This window comes from Clarias gariepinus, chromosome 10 (assembly GCF_024256425.1).
Source record: "Clarias gariepinus isolate MV-2021 ecotype Netherlands chromosome 10, CGAR_prim_01v2, whole genome shotgun sequence".
NCBI lineage: Eukaryota > Metazoa > Chordata > Actinopteri > Siluriformes > Clariidae > Clarias > Clarias gariepinus.
In genome coordinates, this window is record NC_071109.1 from 24,789,861 (window position 1) to 24,803,483 (window position 13,623).

At 42.7% G+C, this 13,623-nt stretch overlaps 1 protein-coding gene across 1 annotated transcript in view; it reads right to left on the reverse strand.

The window, feature by feature from the left end:
• Positions 1–2,389: 2,389 nt before the first annotated feature.
• Positions 2,390–13,623, reverse strand: part of ppargc1b (peroxisome proliferator-activated receptor gamma, coactivator 1 beta) — a 45,734-nt gene continuing 34,500 nt past the window's right edge. Inside the window, exons 4-12 of the mRNA XM_053505747.1 lie at positions 11,420–11,533; positions 9,108–10,014; positions 8,969–9,014; positions 8,610–8,665; positions 7,550–8,042; positions 7,403–7,463; positions 7,114–7,232; positions 6,886–7,019; positions 2,390–6,390 (exon numbers count right to left, since the gene is read on the reverse strand). Of these exons, the coding sequence (XP_053361722.1) occupies positions 6,299–6,390; positions 6,886–7,019; positions 7,114–7,232; positions 7,403–7,463; positions 7,550–8,042; positions 8,610–8,665; positions 8,969–9,014; positions 9,108–10,014; positions 11,420–11,533 (2,022 nt within the window). The 3' untranslated portion in view covers positions 2,390–6,298. The remainder of the gene's footprint in view (positions 6,391–6,885; positions 7,020–7,113; positions 7,233–7,402; positions 7,464–7,549; positions 8,043–8,609; positions 8,666–8,968; positions 9,015–9,107; positions 10,015–11,419; positions 11,534–13,623) is intronic.

The following is a 13,623-nucleotide window of genomic DNA, read 5'->3' on the forward strand; positions in this document are numbered from 1 at the left end:
TAAATATAAAATATATATTGATTAGATAGTTAAATAGAAGGTTACACTACAAACTAACTTTACCACAGTGCTTTTATTACAGTATCCCTTTTGGCTTTATTAAGTACAGTTTTGTGAAAAAATCTTGAGACACCTCTCATTTTCTTATATTAAATTAAATAAAGTTATCTAGATTAAATTAAAGAAATAGGATCTAATGTTTTACTGCTATAGGCTGCAAATTACCTAAGGATACAATTGGTTGTAATGAGCAGCCCTCATTTCCCCTCTCATCTGTTCCAACCACTCAGCATTCAGCATCACCAGTGTACTAATCCCCGGCCTGATCATCTGTCATCATCTGCACCTGTCAACAACTCTCACTGGTTCATGCCTTAAGTTAGTGTTTTTTTTTTATGCTTGAATGATTTAAGCCGTGTGGCTTAAAAAAGTTTCTTCTGAAACTGCTCAGGTAAAGGGACTAGAGAGAAAATGAGAGAAAAAAATCCCTCAGGAAGTCTGAAGAATTGTTCTTTGAGACTACTTAAAAAATATAAGAAATCCCTTCCTTTGGAAGCACTATATAAAGTAATAAAGGGTGCTTAAGACTTTTTCACAGTACAGTGCTTTTACTTCATTCAAATTGCATAATGTTCTATTTCACAGAACATATCACAGTCATTAAACAAAGCATACCTGTAGTCCATTAATGTTGGGGTGACTGCAATGGTCGTAACAGGAGTTAAATCTTTCTTTTAAGATTCTCGAAAAATTCATTAAACACATTTACTGTAGTTCACTATTAGCAGCCACTGTTTTTCACAGCAAGTAGTTTTGCAAATGCAAATGGTTCGTCAATGCACGTCAGCTTTTGCTCTGAAACGCATCTGCTGCATATCTTGGTTTGCCTAAAATGTGAACGATTAAAAGCTTCTACAATAAGGGTATTTTTAAATTAAATGGTTTGTTTAAGATAACTTTGTGCCAGAGAATAAGAATTTGCCAAAATGAGTAAAAATCTATCTCATTTTGCTGTCGAACTAAATAAAAGATCTAAATAAAATCATTCTGTGATCAGGAAAATCAATTGCCTGGTCAATGCTCTTTTTCTCATTATACTGTAGCAGCTTTACACAAACTAAGGGATGAGCCCGTTTGACGTCGGGGTGGGTAAATGTCGAGGAAGTGTAATGATGACGTTCAGTGACCTTTTATGAACATTATTATAGCACAATTACACTTTGAACCATTTGGAAATGTCACCAAATATTTCTAGGAGCTTTAACACACACCTGGACTCCGAACCCTTCTTCACCTACAGTATACTCTTACAAGCTATGCCTGTGCTTAATGTGTGTAAAACTATAGCTTTAGATGCTGGACATTTTAGGATGTCATGAATAGACATATTAATAATAATAATAAAAATAATAATAATAATCATACATTTACAATACAATGCAATAATACAGTACGTGTGTATATCAGGCAATGCACATTAATTGATGCTGTTGGAGTTTTGTGCATTCTTCCCTGGTGTTCAACAGATTTATGTACAGTCAGGAAATAAAACCCGGCAGTGCTAAAAATAAACACGCGACGATAATTATAATGTTTTTACGTGTTGTGACTGAGCTGTGCTTCCCAGCGCCTGGAGGATGCCGCACACTCTGCTGAGCTCTTGTGCGTGCTAACTGTCCCACAGGGAGCATGCATAATGATCTAACACACGGCAGGATGATGCCCGCAGGGGATGGCGTAATTGAGAAGGGAGGCGAGGGAACTGATTGGCAGATTCAGAGCTGGCCAGTGACGGAGGTTTTAGCTATGGTGCTGACGTCATCCCAGAAGCACGGTTAGGGTACGTCAGCGTTGTGATGTAAATGTGTGATGTCCTGAAGCTGCAGTAAGGGATGCATCCCTGTGCTTTCAAGATGTTTGCATGCATTCACATTCACGCACATGCACACGGATTATGCTCACACAAGGTAATGATGCGATAAATTGCCACCACCAGCATCATCATTATCATCATCATCATCGGAATACTGCATTAACACTTAGGCTCTTCTTTTCCTTCTGAGACTTTGCAGAATCTTAAGTAGCCATCCGAGCATCCACGGTACTGCTTGCACACAGTGTGTACCTCTGACACAACAGGGATAAATTCTAGGATTTGGGAACAGACGCTGCTGAGGATTCAGTCTCCTCCTCTCCTCTCCCTCCTCTTCAACTCCAGTCCAACCCACCCTGTTCATTCCAGGAATCATTTCCTCATGCTCCACTGCGTTATGTGTGGCGCATAACACATTAATCCAGGTCAAGCTTATTTTCTTGCAAATACGTAGCGCATAACAAAAATCAAACACTGATAAAACACTTTACCACGTGCATTAATAGACAGCACACATTGTCAGTGTTCATTAGGACGTTTTATTGTCTGGAGCCAAATCAATGAATATATGTATGTTTTTCTGTTGTTGTTTTTTTTTAATAGTATACGAGGATCAGTTTCTACAGTTTAATAATGTAAACAATCTCAGAAGAGAAATGTATTCCGTTTAAAAGGAAGCCGTCATCTTTTTTTCCCCTCCCAACTATTTACATGAATTAAAATATAATTTATAGCATCAGATCATTTCCACCATATAGATAATCTGGGAAACTAGATTTCAACAATTCAAAAATACTGAAATGCATTTGTCTCCATTCTCAAGACATGAAATCACACAATACAAAGAAGGAAAAAAAAAAACACATTTAAAAGACATTCAAGCTAAGTGGCATATAAATAAAAAAAACAAACAAACCTCAAAAAACAAACAAACAAAAAAAATCAAAACCAATATATGTAAAAATATAAAATCTTACTAGAAGTATTTACCATATACCAAAAAAACTACATTAAAAAAGTCAAATCATAGTGAGTTTGATAGTCATTAGATGTAAAGACAAACAAACAAAAAAAAAAGATCAAAGAAATCAAGAGAAATGAAACAACAAGGAAATCAATGTATGCCCTTTGATGCTGATTTCAGTTCCACCAAACACACGATACTGAAGCAGCAAATCTACAACCATCACTGGCTTCATGAACCCACAAAGACATCAGAAGCTCCGTTAGCTCAGGAGCCGAACAAATACAAAAAAAAAACAGGACTGGATTTTTACATTTATGGTCGTTATGTAAAGTATATAAATTTTGTTTTGTTTCTGATGAAACAATCAGTGAACAAATGTTTTCCAACATTGTGAAATTTTCAGATTAAAGAAAATGACGTGGTTACAAAAACGGTTACGAAAGATGATTTTTCTTTCTTTCCTTTAATTTCTTACTGTAGCAATGAAAACACAGATGCACTCACACACTTGCTCTCATACACACCAAGTCCTGCCATTCACTCAGACGTTTCAATGTGGTACTGCACTTTAACCTATACACACATTAAGTATACTTTTTGGTCAAATAGTGATTGCTAAAATGGAGATGTATTGCATTTAAAGAGGGTTCCCTTTGGGAGTTTTTTTTTTTCTTTTTTCTTTCCCTTTCATTTGGATTACCTCCGGCTATACATTCTAGATTCACACCGTATGCTGAAACGTATTGAAGTGCTTTCAAAAGCTGAATAAATGGTCAAAATTCTATAAGAAATTATATTTTCTATGTATATATATATATATATATATATTATATATATTTATCTACACCAACACAAATACATATAGATTTATATATATGTACTCTATATATCTTTTTGTATGGCTGTATTGAAAAAAGTTCACTTAAGAAAACAGATTGGACTTTTAAAGGACGATAGAGATTATTAATAAAAACTTAATACCTGTTTTCCCTCTTATTGGTTTAAGGCTCTCTTAACGGGACTGTCCTTCCCGTGACCTGTTAAACTGTCTGAGTACAGACCAATAATCCTCTCCCTCCGATAGTCCTAAGACATACGCTTGCACTATACTCGCATACCAGTTCACTACAGTGTGAGAGAGATTTGGTGGTGATATTATATACACTACACTCAAAGTCTTGCAGATTATGAATGAGAAGCTGTTAGTCCAGTTCTCAGTCTGCGTACGGGACAGGATCTCATCTCGAAGAAATCATTTTCTGAATAAATCCCTTCACTCAGGAGTAACACGTATTGCATCTTAAATCTTTTTTTTTTTTTTAAATCAGTACTATAATTAAAAAAGCAAGAAAGAACAAAAAATAGTTCGTCTTCTTCTAAAGGGATACTTTGTACAACAGAGTTTGACTTTTAGAAGCCGCGTCCCTCTTCGTGCTCCCCTGTATTGCTCAAACCGGAATTCTCGTCACGTGCTTGCGCCATTAACACGCCTTCACCCGAGTAGACACCCTGACACCTGTTTTTTTTTTTCTTTCTTCTTTTTTCTTTTGAAACACACGTGAACACGTCGCTGTACAATACACAACTGTATACGAGTCATGTTTACATTAGACACAGGGCTATGTACAGATTATATACCTATGTATATATAGATCTATATATAGTCATGTAAACAGCACATTATCCTCCTTCAGTAGTATACATACTAAGAACAAACACTCATTCTTTTTTTTTTTTTTCTCTGTAACTTAATTCAGAATTTTAAACGATGTGGGTATTACGAAAAAGTGTGTACGAACGATTATCTAGGGTTGGCCGAAAAGGCACATCCTGATAGAGTTAGCCTTAACGCTGAATAAGGCGTGTTGTACTTAGTGTGCGCTCGATTGAAGTCGAAAGGAGGATTCGGGTTGATGTAAACATTCGGTTTCCTGGTGTGTTACTGAGGAGGTGATTGGTTCAAACAGGTGAGGCAGGGATCATGCATAAGAAAGACCCACACACCCACACATTTAAAAGCACATGGCTCCACTAGACAGGATCTCCAGGATAGACTCATATAAAAAAAACAACTAACACGCGAGTGTCTCCCAGCTTCGTGAAACTGAGGGTCGAGCTTATCCCAGAACCTGGAGAAAAACACAGAGACGGACGGCACAGTCGGATACAGGCGGGATACACTGTTACACTCCAAACACAGACGGAGAGAAAAAACGGTTAAGAGTTTAAAGTACGAGGCAAGAGCTAGAAAAACCCGAAGACCTTCCCCTATTCGATAGGAGAGAGTAGAAAAAAACTGAGTATAGAGAAAGCATGTGAGAGAGGGAGATGTAAACAACGGAGATACCGCTCTGGTATCTCTTCGGGGGATTGAGCTTTGAAAAGAACCTCCTCCCGAATTTCCACGGCCCTCCTCTCTACCCGTAGACACTCATCATATTCCGATGGCTATTGAGTTGATGGGATGATTTACTAGCAGATATTGATCAACATTCATATTCTCTCTTTTTTTTTTTGTTGCTTTTTTTTGGCAGACTTTACTAACGTAATGCTTTTTTTTCCTCTTGATTCTAAACAGGACACTTTGTATCTAAGTGCATTGATTGCATACCTAGTACCTGACACGCTGAGAGCATTGTGGATACGACGGGTAAATGTGAACGGTGCAGTAGTAGTAGTAGTAGTAGTAGTAGTAGTAGTAATACAGTAAAGTTGGTCAGGTCTTCGGGCTCCATTGCTTGTTATATGTGGCAGCCAGCAGCAAGAACCCAGCCATAGACGGAGGGGAGAGGCAAGAAACCCCCACAAGCGCTACCTCGTTTGAGTGCATAGATGAAATAAGGAAGCACTAAAATGACAAAAAAAAGACAGATTTTTTTTCCGATCCATTTCGATTTGTAAACTCTACGTTGTAAGGAGTTTGTTGTTGTTGTTGTTGCCCCCCCTCCCCACCCATCCAAAAAACACACTTTTTTGTCATTGTAACACACAGTTGAACATCCACAAGGTTTTGCTAATATAAAGCAAATATCATTTACATACTTGTACGACAAAAAACGGTGAAAGCTGCAGTTCCACCGAAAAAGTGACAAAAGGTTACAAAAAAAAAAAAAAAAACGAAGCGAGAAAAGCAACACACGCACAGACGTCACGACGACCAAACGGAGAGAGCAAGGGATTGCTACAGGAAGCCAGGGCCGCTCGGAGGAGACCGCTAGTGTTCGACGTCTTTCTCACTTCTTTCTTTTGTTGTTTCATTTCTCTGCTTTCGTCCTCGTGCCTCAGCAGCGCTCCAGCCTCAATAAGAAGGTCCGAGGTCTAGTTTTTTTGTTTTTTTTTAAACATTTTTTTTTTTTCCCGAATTCAACGTTCAAAAATGTAAACATGAGGTGTGGAGTCTGGGCTGAGGTCGAGAGGTGGCTCAGGAGCGAGGATCGCTGAGCTGTCAGTAAGGCGTATCAACGGTGTAGACTCCTCTGGGCCTCCTTAAGCAAAGTGTCAAAGTCCAGAGCGTCGTACTTGCTCTTCACTGGACCTGGTCCTGCCTCATCTGAACGGACAAACACAAAGCACAATTACAAAATGTTGTGTGTAGGGACGCTACTTTTTAAAGTAACTAATTACATTACAGAATTACTGCCTTTAAAAAGTAATCAGCTACATTACAGCATTAATGTACACACACACACACACACACACACACACACACACATTTTAATAGCAATTATACTAGGCAACATTTACATTTTAAAACAACATTTGAAACAACAATTATTGGAAAGCTCAACTCCATAAAAGATCAAAGGAGTCTGCATGATCAAAGCACTTAATTAAGTCTGGTTACAGCCACGTGATACTTGCTTATTTAAATGGTCTAGCATAATAAAACACAATGTAATATAGTATATCGTGCATTATTTTTATTATATTTTTATTCTTATTACGTAACAGAACCATTATTTGTTCCTTAACTTGTATACAGACTTAATCTGTATCAGAGCTCATTGCACACCAAGACTGACTCCCACATCTTCATCCATCTTACCCAGATCTATGTATCGCTTCCTGCTGAACCTCCGACTGCCATTTCCTGCGTACTGACCCACGGAGTCATGGCGCCTGTGCTTCTGACTCAGCTCGTTCTGATTCTGCCGGAAAGTGATGACTCCACAGCGCTCCCTAAAACACACACACAAACAGCTCAGGATCATATATTTTCCTGCATATACAGTACCGTAGCTAATAAACCAAGTAAGAACGGATTTAAGCGTACTCGTTTTTGATGAGCACCCGCAAGTCATCTGGGTCGCCGAAGGCCTTGAAGCGCTTGCGCAGGACAGCCTGCGTGACGCCGCTCGGCAGATTGTGAATGTACAATACTTGGCACTTGTCCTACAACCCGAAAAAGGTTACGAGGATATAAGCTACAGTATCGGTCACACTTGAAGATAAATGATGAGATGATAAAAAATGGACAATATTTTTTCCCACAAGATTAGCTCGTTTATTTGACCTAAATGCAAACGATGCGTTAATGTACAGTAGATTATGCCACTACTTACCCCATCCTCCTCTTGTCCATGTGTAGTGTTATTGCTCTGCTTGTCACAGTGGCTCTCACAGCTATAACCAAACAAATAGAGGATGGTTAAAGAGAGACATTTAAAACGAGACAAAAAAAAGCAGGCACGCTGAGGCTGAAGAACTACCTGAGGTTGATTTGATGGCAGGGTGACGGTGGCTGGCATGAGTCTGGGCACTCAGCATCCGCCTCAGGAGTGGGTGAGCAGGCAGGCGAGGGCTGTCCTGTCTCCACAGGTTGGCGGAGGGAGAGGTCCGGGGACAAATCGGACTGTTGGGCCTCCGTCTCCCCTTGACCGTCCCTCTCGTCCATCTTGTCCTCCTCTCTCTCCTCGGCTTTAGTGTAGCAGACGGGCCCCGGGAGGATGGCGGCAATGCGTTTTTGGCTCTCCCCCAAGTTTAGCATGCAGTAGTCGTGGTCTCTGTAGGCGCTCTTGCTCTGGATTTCACCTGTTGGACCCATGCTGCGCAGCTGCGCGTACAGCTCGGTTTGCTCCGGAAGCTTCCGCAGGTGCGTCCGAACCGCGCACAAGCCCTTGCCGGGGAGGTCGGCTTTGCCCTCTGGCTTGAAGAGCTCCTCCTCGACGGGTTTGTGGGGCGGCGTTGTGGGCGGAGTGAGTCCTGAAAAAAAGACAATAAAAATCTCTCACTCAGTGAATTTAGGGTCGCGGGGGCCTACGAGGTAGGGTACATCCTGGACAGGGTGCCAATCCATCACAGGGCACACACACACATACACACTATGGGCAATTTGGGAACACAAGTTAGCCCAATCTAATCTGCATGTCTTAAGACTGTGGGAGGAAACCAGAGTACCCGGAGGAAACCCAGAGACGAGAATCAAACCCGGACCCTGGAGGTGCAAGGCGACAGTGCTAACCACTACACCACCGTGCCGCCTACAATAAAACTCAGTGTTTATAAATCATTAGGGCTAATAACTTCATGACCATTCTAGAGTCCTATGATGGTTTGGGATGATCCTGACTGTCGGGCGTAAACCAACACCACGCTGCGAGCTATGTAAATGTCAGTCAGTCTGACCCAGTGGCTCTGATGTAAGTCAACACTCTGCTTCATTATTCATTCAGTCATCTACCTTCCTGATCACACGGCTAATCCGGCGAGTACAAGACTTCCCATGGCACGGGTTTGAACTTACACGATGGTTCGAGAGTGTGAAATTACCTGCAGTGCCGCACAGTTCCACGCACAGAGTCTGCTCGAAGGGCCTGCTTGGATCTCTGATCAAGACAAAAAGAGAGAGTGATGGCTTATTAACTTTATGACTTCATAACAGTCTGAACTCATAAAAGCAATGGTAATAGACAAAATGAATATATAATTTAGTGTGTCACTCAGCAGTACAGCTATAATCTATAATTAGCAAAACAGTCTGGCTGCAAGTCTAGCGAGGAGGTTTGGATATTAAAGGTGTGGCATCACTACGCGTCTCCCAGACGTCACTTGGGAGGCGTCCAGACTCATTCAAAAGCCTGGAGCGGCTCCAGTTCTACAGCAAAGTCGGAGATTTGGGAAATACACACCCTGCGGATTTAGGAGTCAGCGGCAGGCAGAGGCAGGCACGCTTCTCTGCAATCAGAGAAACAGGACATACACAGTCATACACGAGCTATCAGCATGATGGCTGATTGTCACATTTCTGAACTTCTGTTTGTCTCTTACCGTCATTACAGCAGAGGTTCGGGGTTTCAGGGCTTTTCTGTGAGTCTGCTTTCTCACTGTTGTCTTCAGCTGGAGAATCCATGACAGGGTGGTGCACCGGGTTCTCGTCCTCACTGGAGTGTCCATGCGAACGTGGTCTTTTTGCAAACCGGCTTGGGAAGGAGGCTAATCGGCGGGAGCGGCGCACCGAAAATGAGCCCTCGTCTACTTCGGGGCATTTTGGCCGCTTGGCAGCCACCTGAGATCCTTCGACGACGTTTGTGTCCTTGTGCTCAGCTTTGGGCCAGGCTGCTGTGGTCCTGCTGTGGCTATACGGGGGGCTGTGCAGCCTGTAAGGCTTGCTCACGTCATAGGAAGCGACAGCCTCGAGCAGCTCCTTAAGCAGGGAGTGCGCTTTAGTTTCTCGGCGCCGAACAAAGGGTATCTTGGGTTTAGTTCCTCTACTGGCGATGGTGGTGGGTTGTGGGGCAGGTTTAGGACAGATGGGGGTGGCATTACGAGAGACTGCAGGGTTTTCAGGCTTGGTCTTGCGCGCCAGGTTCTCGCGCTCCTTGCGGTCCCAGGTGGCCTGCTTGCGCGATGGTACGCAGTACGTGTGCATGTAGCGGATCAGCTCCACCACGGAGTGGCGCTCCTTCTCCGAGGGGAACTGAGGCTCGGGTGGCTCGGCACACACGGCGCTCTCCACCTCACTGCTGGATGAAGACTCCTCCTCCTCTTCATCCTCCGCTTCTTCATCCTCCGAGTCACTGTCCTCATCTTCCTCATCTTCCTCCTCCTCGGTTTCAGCAGTAGGTGTGTCCTCGGTGTTGGTCTCCTGGGTGAGGTGGCGTTGCAGCTCAGTGCAGAGATGACCGAGAGGCCTGAACGGCCGCGGCTTCCTCTCCACCGTGCATGTTCTGTCCCTCTGCGAGGACACAAATGGAAACTTATTAGAACTTAAGGAAAAAAAGGCTTCCAGGAATGACTTGCACGTCAATATTTAGAATCAATATGCGGCCTGTCATTCATCTCTACTCAAAACCAGAGAGACGGCAGCACTGCAGTCTGTCCAGCTCTCGAAACATTTGTGATAAAACCACTATCGAGTGCATTGTGCGTGTCGTTTCTTCACTTGACGAACCTAGCACAGTGCCTGTCTGCATTGCATTGTGGAACTCCGAGTTTCCGTCTTCCATCTTCTGCAATGGATTTCTCATTATCGTTACACCAATGAATCCTGTTGCAAATTGCTGAGTTAGAAAAGAAGCTTTTGGATAATGGAGGTTTCTCTCAAAGCATATAAGGAATACGATTCCAAAATAAATAAAAAAACAATTAATTTGCTAAGACCATTCTTTGTCAAACTCACATTCTGTGATTAGCTGGAAAGATGCTAGGAGAATCTTAATCATGATTCAGGCTTTAAGTAAGCTCTTAGTCTGAAGCAGGGCTGCCCTTTACCCCTCCGGTAGCCATGGTTTTCCTATGACAGATGGTCGCAGTCAGCGCTTATTCTGCACTCGCCTTGGCAGAGCGACAGCACATCAAAGCACAGACACGCAGCGCGACGTAGCTTACTAATTCTTAGCACTCACTCATCTTCTATATCTTTTCATCCTGCATTCAGGGTCGCGGGGACCTGGTGCCTATCCCAGGAGACTTAGGGCACAAGGCAGGGTACATCCTGGACAGGGTGCCAATCCATCACAGGGCAAACATTTACATTTACATTTAGGCATTTGGCAGACGCTCTTATCCAGAGCGACTTACATTTTTTATCTCATTATACATCTGAGCAGTTGGGGGTTAAGGGCCTTGCTCAAGGGCCCAACAGTGGCAACTTGGTGGTTGTGGGGTTTGAACCTGGGATCATCTGAACCGTAGTCCAATGCCTTAACCACTGAGCTACCACTGGCCCACACACACACACACAATTTGAAAACGCCAATTAGCCTGCATATCTTTGGACTGTGGGAGAAAACCGGAGTACCCGGAGGAAACCCACCAAGCACGGGATGAACATGCGAACTGCCATGCACACAGAGACGGGAATCGAGCCTGGCCCAGGAATCGAACCCGGACCCTGAAGGTGCAAGGCGACAGCGCTAACCACTATACCACCGCACGCGCCCTGATTCTTAGCAGCGCTGGTTTATTTCATTCTCTTCACACACAGGTAAACGGCAGGCAAGCGCGGACGTGAAAGATGGCGGGAATACTCGTCCGCGTATACGGCGTACTGTATACAGTATAATGATGCTACCGTTCTCTGAAACGTTTCAGATGAATGTGCGGAAGTTATTGCACTTTACTGCAGAAAACAGACTCACCTTTAGGAGAGGACGAGTAGACTTGAGTTGCTGAGTCTTACTGAGCGCGCTGTTTAATCTGTTCGAGTCCAGACCCACGGGCGCATTCGGGGGGGACAACAGGAGCTTTTTCAGCTGTAGTCAGAAAAGAAAGGAAAAGAAAGAGAGAGAGAGAGAGAGAAAGAGAGGGACAACTAATTAGCAGGCATGCCACTCTGTCAATCCACGCAACACATCATCATCATCATCATCATCAACACAAGAAATGTTCACTGCTTTGATTCCTGCAGAAGAATCACAAACTCTAAATCAAATTGCAGGCAGCATGATGTAAAACAGCAAAGCTAACTGCTTAAGCTGTACTGGGCATCGTTGCTGTATGAGGATACCCCCCCCCACCCCCCCCAAACCACCCCCCTCCCAATTACTACACACACATACACACGTACACACACAGTCACTAAAACACTGCATAAATATGAATAGCTGCTTGTGGCACCAGTTCTTCCTACTGCCCTGGTTGAGGAGCGAAGGGGAAGAAAAAAAACATGAGAGAATAAGAGATAGAAGGAGAGAGAGAGAGAGAGAGAGAGAAGAGGAATATGCAAGACTTTTTCTTCAGCTTTCTGAGCGAGTAACCTGGGATGTGCAGCGATGATAAAACCACCAGGGAAAAGAACCCCTCAGATCGCCGTATCTCGCGGTAGTGTGTTACTTTGGCAGAGCTCACTAAAGGAAGTGAAGAGGCACCGGGTGTTTCCATTGCCTTAGACAAAGTGCCACCTTCATGCCAAAGACATCTACTCCATGAGAACATGTGCTCGCCTCTCTCTCTCTCTCGCCCTCCCCAAAGTGCCCGAAGGTCCTCAATGCGGCCCTTGTTTTCTACGCAGATGGGCCTCGAAAAGGGGGCTCGAACGCCCTGGCAGCACTGGCCACCAGGGGGCGCTGGAAAACTTTTTTTAAGGGATTATCCAGCTGCCCAGACATAATAAGCTATAAAGCTGTCTGAGGGGGCGCAAGAAAGAGGAGGAGGAAGAAGCCTCCATTATCTATATGTCTGACCAGACGAAAAAACACACCTGTCTAGAGCATAATGTCAGGGGAGTGCTGTGGGTTTTTATTTTTGTGATCATTATGATATAGATAGAAATAATCCTCCGCCTCTGAGACTGTAAATATATAAATAGACTGCAGATAATGTACAGTGTGCGTTTTTTTCTTGTGTGTAAGAATAAATATTGCGTAATAAACATATTCTCAATTCGGCATGTTCTTCTTAATCTTAATTCGATGCAATGGGTCAGATCTTAACAAAAAAAAAAAAAATGCATACATGTATTCTGACAATCTTAAACATCATCCATGTGTTTTCCAAGCACAGAACATTTGATTATTTCTCAAAAAGTCAGAAAAAACCATGCAGTGATGGAAGGTTATGTTATTTGCAGCATGCTTTCAACAAAAAAAAAAAAACCCACAATTTTTAAGGAACATTCAGACCTATTAAGATATCGATCCGAACATCATTTTAAAACCAAGACTCTTCTTTCATAAGCATCTATTGCTCAAGTTTTCATTCTGTAATTTAGCCCCATTTCATTCAAGTCTAAATAAAAGCAAAGGTACCAGGCATTCAGTTAGCTGCTTTCACAGAGGTGACAATAAGACCTTTGTAACCATTAAAAAAGAGCTCTTTTTAGCCTTTTCAATAAGCCTTGAAATTGGATTTGTGTGCATTTTTTTGCATTAGGGCACACACACACACACATACACAGCCTGTGACCCATAATTCATTAAATGGACTGAAAAGAAATGTCGTGTTCAAGTTGTTCATCAGAGTGTACTGTAGCATGGCACTGATTCAAAAGCATCAATGGAATAAAATAAAACGTGTCCAAAAACCCGCTTTCTTAATGCACTCTAAGCAAACAGACAGGCTGTAATAGGCTGCAGGGAGCAGGAGAAAGGAAAACATCATGCTTTTTTTTGTGTTGTTGTTGTCAACGTTGTTTTTTTTTTGTTTTTTTTTCCGTCAGAGATCTGTAGAGCCTCTCTGAACAGGTGTGAAAACTGCAGAACTAGCCTGAACAAGCAAGTAAAAGAGGTCAGGAAAGACAAAGACAAAGGGACAGAGGGGAGAAACAATCAGAGCAAGAATCGAAATCCTAAAATAAAAAAAAGTGTAGCATGTGTCGTGCTCCAACTCCCCGCCTGTGGAAAGG